This window comes from Drosophila subobscura, chromosome O (genome assembly GCF_008121235.1).
Source record: "Drosophila subobscura isolate 14011-0131.10 chromosome O, UCBerk_Dsub_1.0, whole genome shotgun sequence".
NCBI lineage: Eukaryota > Metazoa > Arthropoda > Insecta > Diptera > Drosophilidae > Drosophila > Drosophila subobscura.
Genome location: NC_048533.1, coordinates 23312741 through 23332496, shown reverse-complemented (window position 1 = coordinate 23332496; position 19756 = coordinate 23312741). Strand labels below are relative to the sequence as shown.

Genomic DNA, 19756 nt, shown 5'->3' with positions numbered 1-19756 from the left:
GTTCTCTGGCATAAGTTGCCTGCATTTCCCTGAAAATGTCCATATACATATTTATGCAATCAGTCAAAAGCCATTGATCTGGGAGACACATGGAGTGGGGCTGTGGCAGACACTGGTGTTGCACGATTCACCATTCCGCTTCCCTAATCCGATTTGTTTCCCTTTGTGCGTTCGGCACCGGTTGTCGCCATTGTGGCACTGCTGCTGCTGCTGCTCCTGGGTTTTTCACACTTTATGCATTCTATTTGCCACACACATAGAGAGCTGTGTGCAAGCGTGCATGCCCCTTCATTCTGTTGCAAAACGAAACGAAACAATGCGGCAAATGTAAAAACAGCAAAACCGACATCCAAAGAGACAGGCAGACGAACGCAGGATCGCATTATATACGGCATATACTCCACTCGTACACATACATTGTATATCTGGCAAATCGTATTTACCTGACCCACAACAACCGCGTTGCTGAAAAGCCTGGAAAAAGCCCGGAAAAACCTCCTAATTAAGTTCCCATACAGCGCCGGAGCTTGTCTCGCTTTGGTTTTTCCCCCTCTTTGTTCTCTATCTCTCTTTCTGGCTTTGAGTATAGCTCTCAAATGCTCTCTCTCTCTCTGGCAATCTCTTCTCTCACTCTCTCTCTGTTCTTTGTATGTTTCCACATTTTTGGCCACTGCACTGCGACCTGAAAATTAGGCCACGACCCGACTCAATAACCGAGTCCGTACACTCGACTCTTACCTACCTACCTATCTACATTTTCTTGCCTTTTCTACACACACAAACACTCGCACACATACACATATGTACATGCAACCGAGCACACACCTTTACTCGTTTCCGACTAGAAAGTGTAATACATTCTTTTTTTCTCCCTTTTGGCAACCCGGGGGAAAATTTGCATACACGCATTTTTCAAGCTATGCAGAATTTGCCGGTGCCCAAATTGTTAGCTGCATGTCCGGTGAATTCCCAGGGGTTTTTTGCACTTGCTCAGCGATTTTTTAGACAATTTATTTCCCATTTTTTGTGTTCTCTGATGGGCCCTTGATGGCCTAGACCTCCAGAGTGGGCTTCTCTGGGAACAAAAGAGTTCCTGCAACATTAAGAATTTCCCAGGTATGGCAAGTTTGTTTGATGGGGGGGGGGCTTGAAGTTTTGCTTAAATTTTGTGCTCACGTAACTTTAACCGTTGCACGTGCAACATGTCGCAGTACTGGCTGCTGCCTCTGCAGATTTAAATAAAAGTTTCGCCTGGAACGAGCGCTCGAGCTGCGCGAATTGTGTGAATATCATTTGACGCCACCTCGGAAATTACAAAAATTTCATTTGACACGCAGAAATATTTAATATGCACAACATGACAGAGCTGGAGCTGGAGCTGGAGATGAAGGAGCGAGCAGAAGGCAGTGTAAGTGTAAGTGTCCTTGTCTGAATGTCATGATATATTCAAATTCATTTCGTTGCGCATTAAACGGCAAACAAATAGCATGAATTTGCAGCATTTTCTGGGCAGTGGCACAACGACAACCCACTGGCTACGCTTCCGGGGGCATCGCATGGGGCATCGTCGGATTGTTAGCCATGTCCCCAAGCAGGGCTCCTCTGATGTCCTCTGTCGCCTGCATAAATTATCAACGAGAAAGCAGACAGAGAGACGGAGGGAGAGATTTTTATCATTCTGTTTACCGAATTCAATTTCATTTTTATCGTATGCAATTTACATGCTGCCTGCTGTCCATTTTGACATCATGATTGATGTCCTATGCCGGCGACAGTCAATTATCGTCAATCACGAAGCTACCAGGAAGCACAAAAAAGCGAGAGCAATCAGAGATCGAAAGAGTGGTAAGAGGGGAGGAAAAAGTGCGTATTTTTTGCGTCCTGCTTTATTCGTTCCATCATTCTGGGGCTGACTTGCAAGAAATGTGCCACTGCCACGGCTATGGCTACGGCTCTGGCATTACTCATACGCACTGCGGCAGAGTCCGCCAGAGGGGGCACACTAAAGGTGATACTTTTAATAATGCAACCCGGTGGCAGACAGGAATTTGGCAATACATTTGATTACTCCATCTGCCCGAAAGGCAAACACACAGAGAGAGCGGGTCTTTAAGCCTTAAAGGCACCCCACCGTTGGCTTATCGCGAAATTGAAATCATTGCCGTCATTTGGAAGCCATTACGTATGATATATGCGCTAATCTGATATTCAGGGCCACCCCAGCCCCAACCCCAAACACACAAATCGAGTGAATAAAAATGTCACCGAAAGCGGCAACAACAATCAAAAAATACAATTTATACACGAGATCCTGCACAAAGGACCCACGAAATGCCTGCCCCGGGCACAGAAAGGAAACTAAACTCGATGTCCTTGCCTTAAAAGCTCCCCCCTGCCCCTCGCAGGTCATGTGGCATGAGTGGATGAGGTGTGTGCGTGTGTGACTGTGACTGTGTCTGTGTCTGCGCTGTTGATGTCGCGTAGTGTTGCATGCAACACACTCGCTAAGTAGCTGGCGGATTGAGGGTGGCCCTGTTGGCGCGGCGCGTGATCCTGCGAAAAGGTTGCCAAGGCAATTGAGTGTGAAAATTTTGTAGGCATAAACGTTGCCCCAGCCCCAGAGGCAGTGGCAGAGCCAGAGTCACAGTCTGAGGCTGGGGCACATAACATTTGACTAATGCACGAGCAAGCACTCAAATGCCGTGTCGATGCCCTCACCCATTCGGAGTTGTAGGAGGAGCAGCCGAATGGCTGGCTGGAAGCTGACTCCGCTGGCTATGCTGATGATGAGGCCAAAAGTTGCTCTGACAGCTTATGAGCCGGGTCAAAGGGCAGCAGCAGCAGCAGCAGCCAGGTGTGGATCCGCAGGCAAGGCGACGAAACCATCGACAAGTCAATAAATATGCTTTGAGATATTCATGGGCGTCATGTGCCCTGAGACGACGACGAGGAACAAGGACCAAGGACATGGCCCGTCTCAATCACGTGGCGACGCCTCTCATATGTTGTTATGCCACACGGCAGAGCAGAGACTGGGTATCCGGTGGTGTTCTGGTGTCCCTGCCAGACATTAGGACATTGACATTGATTTGTTTTTTGTGTATGCCGTTCTCGGCCATTGCCGGGGAAAAGTTTGCGTCATTGCGTCTCACATATTTGGGGTGGAGAAGTCGGGCTGGGGCGGAGGGCAGGGCCGGGCCGGGCCGGTTCCCGGTAGTAATACGCTTTTGATTTGCCCCGAAATTCCATTTTTCACAATTTAATGCGCATTTCGCTACGTGTTGTCGTCACCGGGGCCATCTGGAACGTGCTCTGAGCCACTGGGAGCCACTGACAAACACAGAGAATCAGAGAAAGCTTTATATATATATAAACGTATATGTATACACAATATGTAGAGACAGGAAAGCAGCTACACGGTCACATCTATCATAGCCAAAGCATTTGTCACGTGAGGGACAACGTGATTTCATTTTCCTGTCGCCATAAAGGTGACACATTGCATTCGTATTGCCTTGGTCCATTTGTTTTGTATTAGTATTAGAATATTTGCACATGTGTGTGTGTGTGTGTGTCTGGTAAATGATATGCCATCAGACTTTGCAGGAAGGAGAATCTCTCTCGTGCTGAAGGAAGCATCCATCTATGGCCGATCATCAGGGCGCATGCTTAATAAATACTGAACAGCATCTCCGACCAACAACAACCAAAAAGAACGAGGAAAAGCACTTGCAATTTATTCAACGCTTGGGTTGGGTGAACGAAAAGCGGTTGGCTGGGTTGCTGTTCTATTGATTTTCATGGGTTGTGCAAGTACAAGCCGGATAACATGTTGTTAAACCACAGCAGCGCGAGCAAACAAATTACCCACAGCAGTTGGCCAAAAATTGTTCAACATAACTTCAGATTTTATGGCCCACATGTGTGTGAGTTTGGTGGAAGTGCTGGAGGATATATGTATGTATGGGATATTCAGTGGGTTGTCTAGGCTGGCAGGCAGACAGCTGGCAGTCAAGCAGGAGGGGAGTTAGCAGGGTGCACACAGTTTACTATCAATTCTGTGCTCGTGTTCTATGTGGCTGTGAAATTAGCGCTTCACTGCATTCCTTTCCCACACCCAAACGAGACACGAAACTCCGGCAGCTCCTTTTGTTCTCCTTTCGAAAACCTGGCCAGCAACGACTTGGGTTTCGACCAACGTCTATAGACCTTCGACTTTCGCCTCTCACCGTCGCCTTCGCCTTCTCCCTGCGTCTTTTGCGGCTTGGCCAAGTTTCATGTCAAAAGTGCACTCCATGAATATTTCACTTGCAATCACATTGTTTTCCCGCTAACTTTTTAGATTGTTTTAACATGTGGCGGAAGTGGGCGTGGCATTGGGTGGGTTACGAAAGGCAGGACGAGGTGGCAGCGTCCTAGAGGGAGTGGCACGTAACGTAACGTAACAACAGCAGCAGCAGCAGGAGCAGCAGCAGTATCAAACTTTGGTTTTCACTCAATTTTGGCAATGCTTGCCACAACCTACTAGCCTTCTTTCTCACTCTCTGCCCCGCCTCTTTCCACACTTCGTTTCGCCCGTAAAACAGTTGGAAAATTGTGCATGTGTGTGTGTGTGTGCGCATGGCTCATGTGTGTGTGAGTGTGTGTTCATGTTGAGGTAATCCCTGATTCCCATGCGCTAAATTTGGTAGTTCAACTCGGTTCAGTTCAGCTCCCTATCGCCAGTTTGCCCTTTGTGCAGCGAACAGTTTAATACTTCACGGAATTTGGGTGTTTCACTCCTCCATCCTATAGAATTGGGTTTCTGCGTTTGGCCTGGCCGATATATGGGAGATTTATGCAGCCAAGATAGACAGAAAGACACACATACAGACAGATGGATGGATGTATAGATGGATGGATGGATGGATGAAGAGAGGGGAATAGTGGTAGAAATGGAGAGCCGACATTCTCGGCCACTTTAGGATAAGTAGCCGCTCAAAAGATATTACGTGTTTGCTCTTGGCAACTGGCAGGAAATGCACTTGCTCTTTTCCGCCTCATCTCCCGCTGTGTTTTCCCCAGGACAGCCGCTGGAGTTGCCTTTTGCCAAAGCGCCCTGGATTTAAGTTCGCTCCAGCTTTCAGTTACTTTTCGCAACTCCACGCGGCGTTTAATGAATTTTCATTTTTTTTGCCCAGCTTCCACTTTGTCGCTGTTTCTGTTTCTGATCCTTCTGCCTGTTCCCTGGGTGCCTCCAGGTGGGGTGGAGGCAAATGCTCAACAAGCTGCTGCCGCCGCCGTTTCATTTGTCGCTCCATGTTTTGCAGCTCCATCGCCGGCATGCCACACGGGACGCGCGGACAGGTGTTTCGCCCAGCACTCGAAATTACAACGGCACCAGCGGCTGCAGCGGTGGTAGCGGCAGCGGCAGCCAGAACTTGCAACTATTTTTATATTTTAAGCACTTTGCGTGCTACCAAAAATGTTGTTGGCAGTTTTTCGTTGCTTTGCTTTTTTTTGGGCGGCCAGCATTTGCCTTCCCCCAGGAGTGGGCGTCACTGAAGGTCATTGGGCGGTGGATTGGACCTGCAACAAAACCGAATAAAAACTTGTTTGATAATTTTCTACTCAAATTGAATACTTGCAACTGTATATGTGCTGCAAACTTTTCTTATTCTCTGCGAATAACTTTAATGGAAAAACTTTGAATATCAAACCGCAAAAACAAAAAACATCTACTACTCCTAGAGAATGGAAAAGAAGGGTGGAAAAATAGAGCCCACAGCGTTGAGCAGAGCAGACCCCCACCCACCCACAATGGACACTAAAATTGGAAAATTGAAATTGAATTGTACACAGAGGGGCATGGGCAGAGGGGAAGAACTGACCAGACGGAAAAACGAAAGAGAGAGATTCCAATTCCAACTTTCAACTGGGCCTCGGTTCAATGAATGCATATTTACCCCTGGGATCCCCATGAATTGGATGGAGGTCCAATCAAATAAATATGCAGAAATATGTACATACATACATCCATACATATTTGTGTACATATGTGCCATGTGGCACTCTCAAATTAGTGCCAGAAATAGAGATGACTCTGCTATCAACCACACAGACACATTGCCACATATCAGTGCCCAAGTGGCACAAAGTCATTTAGTTTATTAGCACTCGAATGGCGAATCCTGGATTCCTGAATCCCCCAGGCAATTGTCTGCCTGCCGGAAACCCTTTGCAGAAACTTCAAAAGAAAGTGTCAAGGCGAACGAGCGTCTCCACAGTGAAGAAATAGCTCTGTTCGACTGGCATTATTTCGTTATTATCCGCATCAAGGAGTCGATTGACAGGAGCACAGGCACGTGCTGCCAACGCCTTTATCCGGCTTGCGAAAATATTGTCACAGGAAAGGAGCCACAGCACAGAGAGTGCCATGCCAAGCCAAGCCACTATACAAAAGAAATTATATTTACAAGCCAACAGCAGCTCCGACGCACAGGAGGAGGAAAAGCCAGTGAAAACAAAACACAAATAGGCAGGGAGCCCGTCCCGTCCCATACCGAAAAAAAAAGGAAACCGGAAAAAAGCAGCAAGCAGAAAAAAATCAAATAAAATGCCAGAAACATGGCATTGAGGGAGGGTCCACGTCCAAGTCCAAGTCCATGTCCAGGACCTGCCAGGTTCTGTCTTGCTTCCAGTCAGCCTCCCACTTTTGTGGCTCCGTTTTGGCCAAGTGCGTGCTGGCTGACTTTTGGCTTTACCTACTTTCGCCTCCCTGCCCCTGCACGAATGTTTCCACAGCAGATAAATACAACATTTGACACTTCATTATTGTGCCCGCAGCGTAATCGAATCAATTCAATTCCAGGACCTCGGCCTCGCCACGTCACCCGGGCCTTGTCATGGTGTCAAAAGTGCTTGGCCGGTCCTTGTGAGGCTCCTCTTGCGACTCTACCGCTGCCTGTCCGCATCCTGTGACCCATTGTTCATCGTTTGGCAGAGCCCTACGAGCTCCAGGGCTCAAGGCAGCTTGCCCTGTTGACACATTCGCTTAAACGTATTAAATTGTTTGCCATCGCCTCTCTCTCTCTCTGACTCTCTGACTCTCTGACTCTTTGCCATTGACGTTGGACGTAGCTGACGCACAATTTTTCTTGTTTTTTGCTGCTGCTGCCACTAGCTCCTTGATGGCCCCACTGTTTGCTCATAGCGGAAGTGTGTCCCGTGTAGTCGTAGCTCGTAATCGTATCTCTCTGTCTGTGGAGCTGTATCCACATTCTGCTTTGTCACACGAAAAACAGAAACAAGAAAACAAAAACGTAATCGATTACCTTGTAACCGGATATGAGCGTATCCGTTGGCATCTGCGAGTCGCTTTGCCCCCAAAAGTTCGAGAAAACGTTGGCTGGGGCCGTGTTTAATTGAGTTTAATTGAGACCGGCCGCAATGCCTGGCTATTTATGCAATAATCATTGTTTAATTACAAAACCAAATAAATACACGACTACTAATGCTGGGCGCCCACGCCCACGCTCGGGCTCAAGCTCGGGCGCGAGCACGGGCACGGGCACTGGCGAGAGTCCTTTGAAGTGGTCGCCATGGGGATGCATTAATTATGCATGACACACGACATTCATGATACGCAAATGTGTGACGGAGAGTCTCTCAGATAGGAAAAAGAGAGGAGTGAGAGAGGAGAGATTGGGGCGTGGGCAAGCGTGTGAGTGGCTGTGTGAACAATTGAATTAATGTCGGTGCTCAGCAGAGCGGCGGCCCAAAAGTATGCTTTAATATTTAAGTGCATTTTAACACTTTGAACCAACACACACACACACACAGGATACACACACACTCACACACAGAGAAAGATAAAATCTCTTAGGCAATTAACTAAAGTCTCTTTGGCCCACACACAAGAAGAGAGGACAAGAGCGGCAATGAGATTGACATATAAAATTGATTAGCAAATCAACAGCAAGTGCATTAAATTACTTACCCAGTCCCCCCATCCTCTATCCCCTACCCACACATCATGGCATTCTCGAATCCCGTTACGGACTCTTGCCACTGCGTAAATTTGACAACTTTCATATGGATGGGCATAATAAAATGCACTTTATGAACTTTCCGACATTTGACAAATATTCTTAAATGCACTAAACCAATTAGAGCGACCAGCACACGTACACACACACACACACACACTCCATTTTCATCCTGATGATGATGTGTGTCCTGTGTTGGTGTGTGTGTGTGCACAAGCTCGTAAAACCCCAGAGTGTTCATGTGTGTTTGTATGCGTTTGGGACGTGAGTAATAATATTTTGAGTAATTTGTTTTATGTATTTTAAACGAAAATACCAAAAATCACTTGATATTAAACTTCTGCCTCTCTTTCTCTTTATTTTGCAGTGTGTGCCCAGAGCATGATGACAAAGAACGAGCCCATGTTTATATCACGCTCGGAGACCTTCAAATTCATCACCGGCGAGACAATAGTGCTGCCCTGCGAGGTGGCCAATACGGGTAAGTGTCAGAATGAAGAAAAATATTGACAGTAAAACATTTTGGGGGACTGAAATTCCATTTCGCCCACGCAGTTTGCATTTAAATTTTTGCGGTCGGGTGATTGCTAAACATATACATAATTAAGCCGGCATTATATGATGGCCAGGCTGCCCACAACTATGCATTAATCCCATGGCTGGGGACTGGTCTCGAGTTCAGGTCCATTTCGACCACAGAAAAACAGAATGGATTTCGGTATACGTCGGCAGCAGAGAGAGTGGGGCAAAGAGGGAAGAGAACGAAGCACAATTGCCCACTGACGAGTGTCCGATCCAAGACATGTGTGTAGTGGTTATGGCGTTTTTGTTGCGGTCTTTCGCTTCACTCAAGTCGGTCCGGTCCGGTTCGGTCCGGCATTTCCAGTGGGTGGAAGTGGCAGGGGCAGTGGCCATGCACGTTTTTCAATTTAAATGCGGTCGTGTGTGCGAGATTATTTGTACATAACCAGGATTTAGCATAAGCAACAGCCGCCTTTCGAGCAGGCTAAAAGACGGAGCAGAACGGAGCGAAGATATAAGAGGAAATAAAATATAAGAAGAGGAAAGAGCAAGCGGCGCAGGCCGTGAAGATGGTCAGAACAAAATGCTACATAAAAACTTGGACCCAAGCACTTGGAGCACATTTTATGTACGAGTATTGTACGGATATGTGTGTGTGTGTCTCGCAGATGTACATATGTGCCCGAGTGTAGTGGGATGTGGGATGGGCGATGGCTGCGGTCGAAGCATTCCTTTTATAAGGAAAAGAAATACAGAACAAAGAATTTCATTTGCGTTTCTCATGCACTTCATTGCCTCTGACAACGGCGACGAGGAGGGCAAGGACGAGGAGGTTCAGAAACAAGTAGAGGACCAGTGCCAGCTCAGAGCCAAGATGAAGACGAAGCAGACACTGAAGATGCGATACATAGACAATTTTCTGCAACAAAATTATAGCTGCGGGCATTTGGGTACTAATAATAAAAAAAAAACAGACACACAGAGAGCAAAGAAACGAAAAAGAAAGTACAGTATGAAGCACAAGAAAGTAAATATAAAAAGAAAGCACTAGGAATGGGGGGAAATAAATTGCCTGGGCGTTGGTTTACTCTGGCTTTGGGAATGGGGCGTGGAAGTCGCCCCAGTTTGTCCCCGACTAATGCCGCATTATGCTAATAAAGTGCCCATACGACAATTTCATTACAAACATCTCACAGAGAGAACACAGAGAGAGAGAGCAGAGAATGAGAGAGAGAGCTCAAGTCCCGAGGCACCTCGTGGCTTAAACGTAATAATTAAAAAGTGAAGCCGCAGCGCGATTTTATATTTTTTAATAACGCATGCTTTATGGAGGAGATCCCCCGGTCCCCCTTCAAATATGATTAGCTTTTGAAAACGATTGCCAGAGCAAGAGCAGAGCAGGTGCAAGATGCTCATGGTGTCCCCTTTTTATGGCCGTGGCCCATAAAGTGTAAAAAATAATTGATAGAATTTTTAAAACCACACTAAAAGCGAGTACTCCAACAGTACAATTTATGCTCATTTTCATTTCGTTTTATGGATGCAAGAGGCTCATAAAAATTCGAAAGTAATGAACAAAAATCACACAAAGGATGCCTGAGTGCGTGCGTGTGTCTGTCGGCATTTAAATATTATATGGAAATTTCTTTAAACACTTTTTGCCGAGTTGTGCGCTGCCAAGGAGTAATCTTTTGACTCGATTGTGTCTGCTGCTGCTGCTGCTCAGACAATCAGACAGACACTCAGACAGAGCGATAGTCATCGTCTCTCTGGCTCTCTCACTCTCTCGTTCTCAGGATAAACAGTGAAACAGTTCATCATTATCATTTCATTTGAATTTTTATTTGTTCTTCAATGTCTGGCACGCAAGTTTCTTGTGTATTTTTCTGTTTGTTTTTGCTTCTGCTACTCTACTGATGGCTCCACTGCCACTCGTCCTCATTCTCCTCCTCTGCCATGTCTTTTCCATTTACCGCTTTTTCTTATCCACCGCCTGGGGTTGTGCAACAACAGAGTAGTCGCACTTGGCCAAACAAACTTCAATCGACAGAGATACCCTGACAACTAAAAAATGGGTACATTAACTGCGATATTCAGTCGCTCAAAGTTTCAAGTGGGTGAAAGCAATTATAGAAAATCTCCCACTAAAACTATGCACATAACTTTAAAATTCTATAAAATTTCCAATGACGTAAACTGAAAATGTTGCGTAAGGGAAGTAACTAACAAGGTTGATAAGTTCTCCCAGAGTCTTCTGTGAAAGCATAATTGCATCCCCATAGATCAGCCCACAGACACTTTGCTGCCTGGCCTTAATGTGCAATGTGGCTTATGTTTTTAGGCCAAAGAAAGCACAAACACAACGACGACATGTCTGTCACTCCTTTTGTCCTCGATTAGTCTCTTTTTCGTTTGCTTAGGAAACTTTCCAGCTAATCCTTCGCAAATCAGTTTGTTGTTTTCTGCTTTTTGTGGCAAGTAAATATTATTATATAATTTATGCTTTAGTGTTTGTAAAATTCGTAAAATATTCATGAGCTGCCACTGGCCTTGGCTGTCGTTTGGTTCACTTACTTTTCCACTCCAGGGGTCAGTAAATTCGTTCGATTCGATTCGAGTTCATAATATTTTCATTGCAAATCCACGCCGATGCTTTTTTTAAGTGCTGCTCATTTTAAGCTCTTCTAAATCGGCTAATTAATTGCTCTGGCCACATTGGCCACTGCTCAACTTGTCTGCATGCAAAGCCTTTTATGCTGCCGAGTGTCGTGTGAATTTTTCATTGCGGTTACTGCGGCAGAAGCCGGAGTACAGTTGTACAGTTGTACAGTTGCACAGTAGTGGCAAATGTGGCAGCAAAAACATTTAACAACTATGGCTACTGCCGCGGCCAACTGGCATGGCAGTTAGTGCTGTTGCCGTAACTGTAAACTCGCCTGCAATAAAATTCAAAACACAAAACCCCGTCATTGCGGCCATACAAACGCTCATTACGCTTTGATGGAGCTTTGTCGGCGCTGCGCTCCGGTCCGCTCCGCTCCGCTTCGGTCCGCTTCGGAACTATTGCCCAGAAAACGGAAATGGAATCGTACCGCAAAAGTTGAAGTTGTGCAAACAGCAGAACGTGGACCCACAAGTACTCCACATTACGGATGGATTGGATAAAGAAGAAGTGGCCACGGGGTAGCAGCAGGGGCAGGGGCAGGGGCAGAAGGAGGCAACAAAGTTTCAATATTAATGCCATTTACAGTTCTAATTTCGCTTTTTACTTCTATGCAACATACACACGGATACAGACACGCACACGCTACACTTAACACATTCGCACACACACACACACAGGCACAAACACTCTCAAAGTTCCACAAGAAGTTGCAGATAAGTCTCTGCCTTTGCCTCTGTACACCGCACCTCTCCGCTCTAGTTTACTCTGCGGCGGCTAAGCCGCAACATCGTTTATCTTCGGGGGTCATCATCTTATAATATTGGCCTTTCCGACATGCAATAAATTGCGCTCAGACAAACAACATGTCCGTTGGTCGGCCTCTGGTCCGTTCTGGAAGCTCCTACTACTACACTGCAAGAAAACATGGCTTACAGCCGGTCCAAGCTGCTCCAAGCTGGACAGTGCGAGTCAAAAGCTGGCCGTAAGCAGACCATTACACCCATATTGCGCATACGCACAGTATGCCCAAAGCAAACAGACAAAAGCGCTGCAACAATGCGAACATTGGCCATATTTGAATCGGTTCTACAAGTGTGCGTCTGTGTGTGTGTTTGCATGGTATACATGTAAATGTGTGTGTGCCTGTCACTGGGTGAAGTGTAGAAAACTAAAAGTTGGCTTTCGGGCTGTAAACAATGAACAAGCGCTTGCCCTCTCACTCACTCTCTCCCCCTCTTGCTGTAGCAGGCCGTGCGGTCGGCCATTTGTCCAGGACGGAGGCCTGTGTTTATGTGGAACTCCATGTGCATGAGCCCGAAATGCTTTTACCGAGTTTCCGCCCCATGCCAGACCTCATCCTCAATGCCACTATTTCTATACCCCAGCTCCAGACCAAGACCAAGGGCCAGGACCAGTGCCAGGACCCATCTTCATTCTGATTCCCATGCTCGGCTTCTCGCTCGCTTAACGGCGCAATTGTTTGCATGTATTGTTGTCGTAATGCTTCAGCTCCCGCTCCCGCTCCCACTGCCTGCCTTCCCCTACTGCTCCACCCTCCATCACTGTGGCTGTGTGTATCTGTGTGTGTGTGGGCTTCTATTTAGTTTAGAACACTTAAACCGGAAATTGAGGCGTTTCGTGTTTTGCTTGTTTTCGTTAGATTGTTGTTATTTTAGTTAACAATTTATTTAGTTGCAGTGCCTCTCTGCCGCTCAAGCAGGAGCAGGAGCAGTGGCACACATGAGCCGGACTCGTAATTTATGTGGTCTTGCCACTGCCCCCATGGTTCTGCTGCTGCTACTGCAACATCTTGTCCATTCAAGAACAAGAGCCCACTGTGCTGCCTCCTCCACAGTATTATTAATTTCCTGCCCAGACGGGGACACAGACACAGACACGAGCACGACACAGCCACAGACTTCATCTCCGATTTCGTTTTTTGCAAGCGATTTCGACAAAATCATTCTTTCTGGCATTCTGAATGTCATTCATGGACAATGGCAAAAGGTATTTTGGGCTGAAAATTCCATAAAACAAAAGCCAACCAATTAGGCCGAACACTGCAAGAATTAACCAATTTTCCAATTGCCATCTTCCCATTGAAACCAAATAAGTAATTGACAGGCTCTAATAATACTTGCAAACCAGAACGAACGAAAACCTTTCTTCAATTTGCATATCTTTGGCAGAGCACCAGCCCCAGCCCCGGCAACAGCCCCGGCACTATAACACTACGATGCCATACGCCAACGATGTTGCTTCATTCATAACTCAATCAAGCGGCTAATATGATATGACTGCACTTTGCTGGCAGCACGTATATGCATGCATGCAAGCCCCCTCCCTGCCTAATGCCCGGGGCAGGATGCATGCAAAGGGTTCCCTGGTGTTGAGCCCACAACTCAATGCCCGCACACACCTCGTCTCCCATCCCGTCCCGTCCCGCACCGTTCCGTCCCAAGTGTGCCACAAGAATTATATTTTTCCTACGTTGCTGAGTCTCTGGGACAACTGCTATACGACTCTACTCTACCAACGACTCGACTATGCCACACACGCTAACGACAGCAGGTGGTGCTCGTTTATTTATTTGTTTTTGCAGTGCACTGCGCCTGCATTGCCCTTCTCCTGTACCCTGTACCCCGTACCCCGTACCTGTGCCTCTTCCTGTGGCACAACCTGTGCCGCCTCGTTCTTGGCTTGGCTTGTTGATGTTGTTGAACTCATTGCAAATAAATACGCTTTTTGAATGCGCATGTAAATGACTTCATAAGCATTTTATTACAGCCAAGGCAGGCGAGGAACCTCCGTTCCATCCTGCCTTCTACTCTGAGTAAATTCTCATCTGTGTGTGAGTGTGTGTGTGTGTGTGCGTTTCGTGGTGAAATCAATTTAAGCAGAGGGGACACAGACACGGACATGGGCTACATGCCACATAATTTTCCTTTACTCTTGATTTTTGGGCTTCGGAAAAATTGTTTTAATTTTTAATGAACGCCCCTCGCTCGTCGGCGGCGAAACACGGAAGTCATACATCATTAGTAGCAAAATCCGGCTGCTTCAGTACACAGCCATTCGAATTTCCAATACACTGACTCACTGGCTCCCTCCCGCCAGCTGCTGCTACCACCCAGCAGCCCTGCTGCGGGCGGCTCTTCCTGCTGCCTAACCATTTCCCTATTCCGTGCTCATTCGCGTTGCACGCGTGCGGAAATTTACATCGAGCAACTCACATAAATTGAAAAAGGAATCACAATTAATGAGTTCGATGAATACGCCATTGCCATTGGGTCTGGTGCTTGGCTCTTGTGTGTGTACGTGTGGCTGCCACACACTCTTTGGAGCTCTTTCTGTGGGTTTGTGTGTAGCTGTCTGTCTGGCTGGCATCCTTCCTCCTGCGTGCCTCGCACTGGCAGCTTGCCCGCACTGCTGAAAGCATCCGAGTTTCTGACTGCCTCTCATTCTGGCATATGATTGCAAATGCCGCACATTAGCGGATATCAAGTGGGTGTTACTGAGTGCCTGTCTGACTCTCGCTCCCACTCTCCTCTCCCACGCTCTCTCCCATCCAGCCACAGCCGTTGTTCATGCCGCCTGTCTGCGGTTTATGCCTCCAATTCTGAGTGTCTCTATGTGTGTATGTATTTGCAGGTCCATGCCAAATTGAATTTCTAGCCTTTTTAGATCCTTTGAAGCGTCCTGTAATTGAGTCATTTGAATTCTGACTTTTCAATTTGCGCTGCCACTGCCACTGCCAGTGCCACTGCACTGGTGTATGCCACTCGAATCTGCCATGCAATTTAATAACTCTCAAACATAATTTATTAATCAATTATAATTTCATCTCTCTCTCCCTCTCCATCTGATTGCAGACACCTATGTTGTGGCCTGGAAGCGGGGTATTGCCATATTAACAGCTGGTTCCGTGAAAGTGACGCCCGATCCACGCGTGCGCCTGGTCAATGGCTTCAATCTGCAGATACGTGAGGCCCTGCCAACGGATGCCGGCGATTATATTTGCCAAATTGCCACGATGGATCCACGGGAAATCACACACACTGTCGAGATATTGGGTAAGTAGGCCACAACCCCGAACTGACTGACTTTTCGACATTGTGGCATTGTTATGCAAAGTTTCCACCGCCATCACGTGCTCCAGCCCCTGCCCCTGCCCCTGCCCCACCACTCGCAAAAGCAGTATCCATCCCAGAATGGAGATTGACGTTCCATGGGATTTTTATGGGGCGGTAGAAATTTATGCAGCCTCCTCAAATCACTCGGGCCCCATTGTTTGGGCAGATCCATGTACCTCTCGCTCTTGCCACTGATGGTGATGCTGGTGATGCTGCTGATGCTTCTGCTGCTGCTACTGCTGCTGTGTGTTGGTCAAATTAACATATCCTTAGATCCTTAGATCCTTGGTGCTTAATGCTTTATGCGTCCGGGTCCACTCAAATATGCAAAGTAGATTCGCTGCAATTTGGCCGCTTTACGGCCACAGATTCAATAGAGAGACGTTGAAAAAAATCAAAACTAATCTGCCATTTGGCCCCAGAATTGTGGCTCATCTTTGGATCCGAAACCCAGCTGCAGGCCTGCTGCCTGCTGCCCTCTGTCTAAGCCTTAGATGGAGATGTAGAACGGATGCAAATTGCTGCTCCTTTCTAGCTCCCAGCAGTCCTGCGCCCAAACTACTTCCTGTCGGGACGGGAACGGGGACATGGACGGGACCCATTGTGCCTAACAAGCGTGCGACTTCGGCTCCGCTTCAGCATTTGCCATCGGTTCCGGCTGCGAGCTTTGTTTCTGCTTCTGTACCTACTTTTCCTTCACTCGCTGCCGCCGCTGCTCCTCCACCTCCTTTTTATCCTTGTGGCATGCGTCTTCGCTGGGCTTCTAATCAGCAATGATGAATAATTTACATATATTTCCCCCCCAATTACAATGTTGCCTTTTATTTGCATACCCCTGTGTGTGTCTGTCTGTATCTATTGGTGTGTGTGTGTGACTGCCACGCCTTCTGCATTGCTAACACTTGCCTTTTAACTCTCTTTTCTTGTGCTTTCCGTGGCTCTGTGTGCGGCGCATGCAAATTGCGATACAATTCCCCAAATCTCCGAAGTGCGCTGAAGCCCATCTCCATCTCCATCTTTCTCTCCATGGACTCTCTTCTGTCTGTGCCTCCCCTCCCCTACCTTTCTCAACTCTATCTTCCACTTCTCTTAGCTGTATCTCCCCTTTCCCTGAAATCAAACTTCCCTTTCATCCATCTTGTGTCTCCCCTTTCGCTCAGGTCACTCCTCCATTTCTTGAACTCTCCCATGTTGAGTGCCATAAAATGATTGAGAAATAGTTGTATTTGCGGAATTTAAAGCGGCCTTTAAGCCGATACATGGATTTTTTTGTTTAAGCATTACTCGGCAGGGAGCCTATAAAAAATGCGTATTTATTTTAGCAGCGGCAACTTTTTTCATTTGTCATTGAAACTTGGTCCTGGCTTGTGGTCCTGCCACAGCTCCCACATCCTCCTGGCAGGGGCGTCGGCATCGCCGCAAGCAAACATTAAACGAAGACTCGTCTGAAAGGAATGGGGTTCGGGGGCACTGTTGTGGTGCTTCCTGGGGCAACAGCAGCCACGGACAAAGAGTACGGAAAAAAGTCGATTATTGAAAAGTTTTGTTTATTTTATGTGTTTATTATGCGCTCCGTTTGCCAAATAATGATCATGGCCAGAAATATTTCGTTTATTGAACTTTTGCAGCGCACGTAAATTTCTCGCTCAGTTTTTTTCTCCCTCCCTGCCTGCCCAAACCCACCAACCATGGAACCCATCTCCATTATTGTCAAAGGAGAAACAAGGAAAAATAATGCGCTGTCGAAGTTTTTATAGGCTCGACAGCAGACAACCAACCAACCAAACAACCAAGCAAACAACCATCCAACCAACAAGCATACAAACAACAAGCAATCCTCACTGCTGTCCGAGGAGCAACAACAACAAAAAGTGCGATCCCAATCCCGAATCCGTGTGGCACGGGACTCCACTTCCACTCCGTATATAAATTTCATAAAGTTTGCCGCTCTCTGGCATTTCGGCCTGGCAGTTTTTACGAGCGTAAATTACTTTCAGTTTGGCTCACACTAAAGATGAAAAAATAATGTGCGCTCTTGCCAAAGTTTCGCACTTGGCCAGCGACGTCGCACTTACAAAGACATTAGCCCCGACGATGGCCAAAAAATGGACCAACTGGATCCAGTCGATCCATGGCGTCGAAGCCAGAGCAAAGTCTCAGCCTCAGCCTCTGCCCCTGCCTCTGCCCTTAGGCCTGGCCAAGCAATGGCCAAAACTTTGACCGTTGACAAATCTTTTAATATGGCCCAAACATTAATATCTGTGCTTTGTGCTCTGTGCTCTCTGCTTTCCCTCCTCTCTCTCTCTCTCTCTCCTGGAGCCAACATAATTACAGAAGAGCCTCATGCCTGGCTCTCACCTAACACCCAACCGCCGCAGCTTCAATATTTGATGTGTCCGTGGATTCTGCTGTCAAGGTTGCCCAGCGCCTCCTTGCTCTAGTCCTCTGTGCCCTGACTGCGCTGCCGACACTGTTGGCCAAGTGTCAATAGAGGGCAGGCTAACCGTGTCAAGGACTGTTGCATTTGCATGCCACCCAGGCTTAAGCTTAAACTTTTGCTTAAAAGCATTTTTATTAATTCAACCAGCGCTGCGGCATCAGCTGTGGCAGCTGCAAGTGCAGCATTATTCATATGACGTTTAGAAAACCAATTAAGCCTTCGACACCGCCCACATCCACATCCACAATTCAGAATCCACAATCCGTCCATTAGCCAGTGGGCAGCTTGTGTCTGTTGCCACTCAGTAGGGCAGCGAATCGATGTGTTGTGGTTCGGCTTGGTTTGGGCCATGTGGCTCGCCCAAATCCAACCGCAAAACATTATGTTATGCGGTGGCAGTCGCGGTCAGCCAATGCGGCAATTTGCACATTTTTATCAGAGCCATAGCCATCAGGCATCAGCCATCAGGAATCAGCCATTGGCCATCTGATACATGGATTTTTAAATGCATTCTGTGCGTGACTTTAATTCGTATTGTGTTGTGTTGTGGGGTGCATGGAGGTGTGGCTTTGAGTGCTTCCACAATTACAATTAGCCTGCACTCGAATAGGATTTCTCGAAAGTTCAAATGCCACCGAATGTGGCAATTAGGAAGTTAATTACAGGACACCGCAAAAGTCCAAGGTGGGCAACTGTCTCTCATCCACTTAAAGTATCGATGACAATGCAAGCATTAAACCGGAAGCCATAATTATTGCATTGACTATCATGTCGTGTCGTGTCGTGTCGTGTTGTGTTGTGTTGTGTGGCATAGAAAATGAAGCCTCATTTCTGTGATTTATATGCACAATATGCCAAAACAACTGTTCACGGACACCCAGGCGGACACGGATACGGAGACGGATGTGGCTACATAGGAGACAGAGACAGGGCACAATTGGTGGCAGTGGCAGGTGCTGAGGGGGGGCAGGGGACAGGGGACAGCCTTTAATTATGGGCAGCTGGCCAACACAAGTTCCATTCTGCAGCAGCACAATGGGTGGAACAACAATGTTTGTACACTAACAAAAGATGCTGCTGCAGAGTGGGCAGAGCAGTGGGGCTGAAGGTAGAGGTGTGCCATAATTATATGCCACAAGAAGGATAAACAAATGCCACAGACACACACACACGCACACACATGAATCTCTCAATGCAGACACGCATACTGGCAAAAGTTTCTTTGGATACTTGAGACAAATTACCAACACACTGCAAAACCAAAGGGGAACTTGCACCATCTGAGCATGCAGCTGGGAAGGCAAAAGGTGGCACGGCAGAGACGGAAAGGGAGGCAGGTCTTAGCCAAGTGAACCCACAATTAAATGCCAAGCTCTTGGATCCGTTTAAGTTCTCTGGCAATAAACTTTATCGCCCTGCAACAGAATATGGATTTAAATTGCTCAGCAGACTACAGGCTACAGACTACACAGGCTCGAGGACCACTTAAAGTTTTCCCAGCTCAAGATTCAAATGGGTGGGTGTGTTGGCATGGGTGGGTGTGTTGGCATGGGTGGGTGGTGTCTGTGTGCAACTTTGAATGCCACAAAACCATGGCCAGAAGTTGAGAGCCACAGCCGAGCAGCACAGCAGCCTAGCAGCCATTACAGCCCAACCACACGCATACTTACACTTACATATAACGAAATCAATATGAAACAAACTCTGTCAAAACTGCCCGCAACCAACATTGGAGTTGCCTCAGCATCGGCATCGACCTCTGCTGCTGTTGCTGCTTCTGGCTCTGTTGCGGCTACTGCGGCAAATGCTTTGAAAGAGCTGCTTATTAAAATTTTTGCCAGCTGCCCGCAAGCCAACAGCACCGCTGCTGCCGCCGCTGCCACCACCACCGCTACTCGACAGAGCTGTCTAAAGATTGAGACCCATTAAGCAGTCGTCATCTGCATGACATTACATGCCGCAATCCCAC

The 19756-nt window shown here is 47.2% G+C and overlaps 1 protein-coding gene across 5 annotated transcripts in view; it reads left to right on the top strand.

Moving 5' to 3' along the window:
* Window positions 1-19756, top strand: part of LOC117897215 (lachesin) — a 137552-nt gene that overhangs the window by 94131 nt on the left and 23665 nt on the right. For 4 of the 5 annotated variants that reach the window (XM_034805926.1, XM_034805927.1, XM_034805924.1 and 1 more), the window contains 2 exons: window positions 8395-8508; window positions 15087-15287. In XM_034805926.1, the coding sequence (XP_034661817.1) occupies window positions 8395-8508; window positions 15087-15287 (315 nt within the window). Of the gene's footprint in view, window positions 1-4935; window positions 4944-8393; window positions 8509-15086; window positions 15288-19756 lie in introns of all 5 variants that reach the window. The other variant, XM_034805928.1, reaches the window with a different exon arrangement.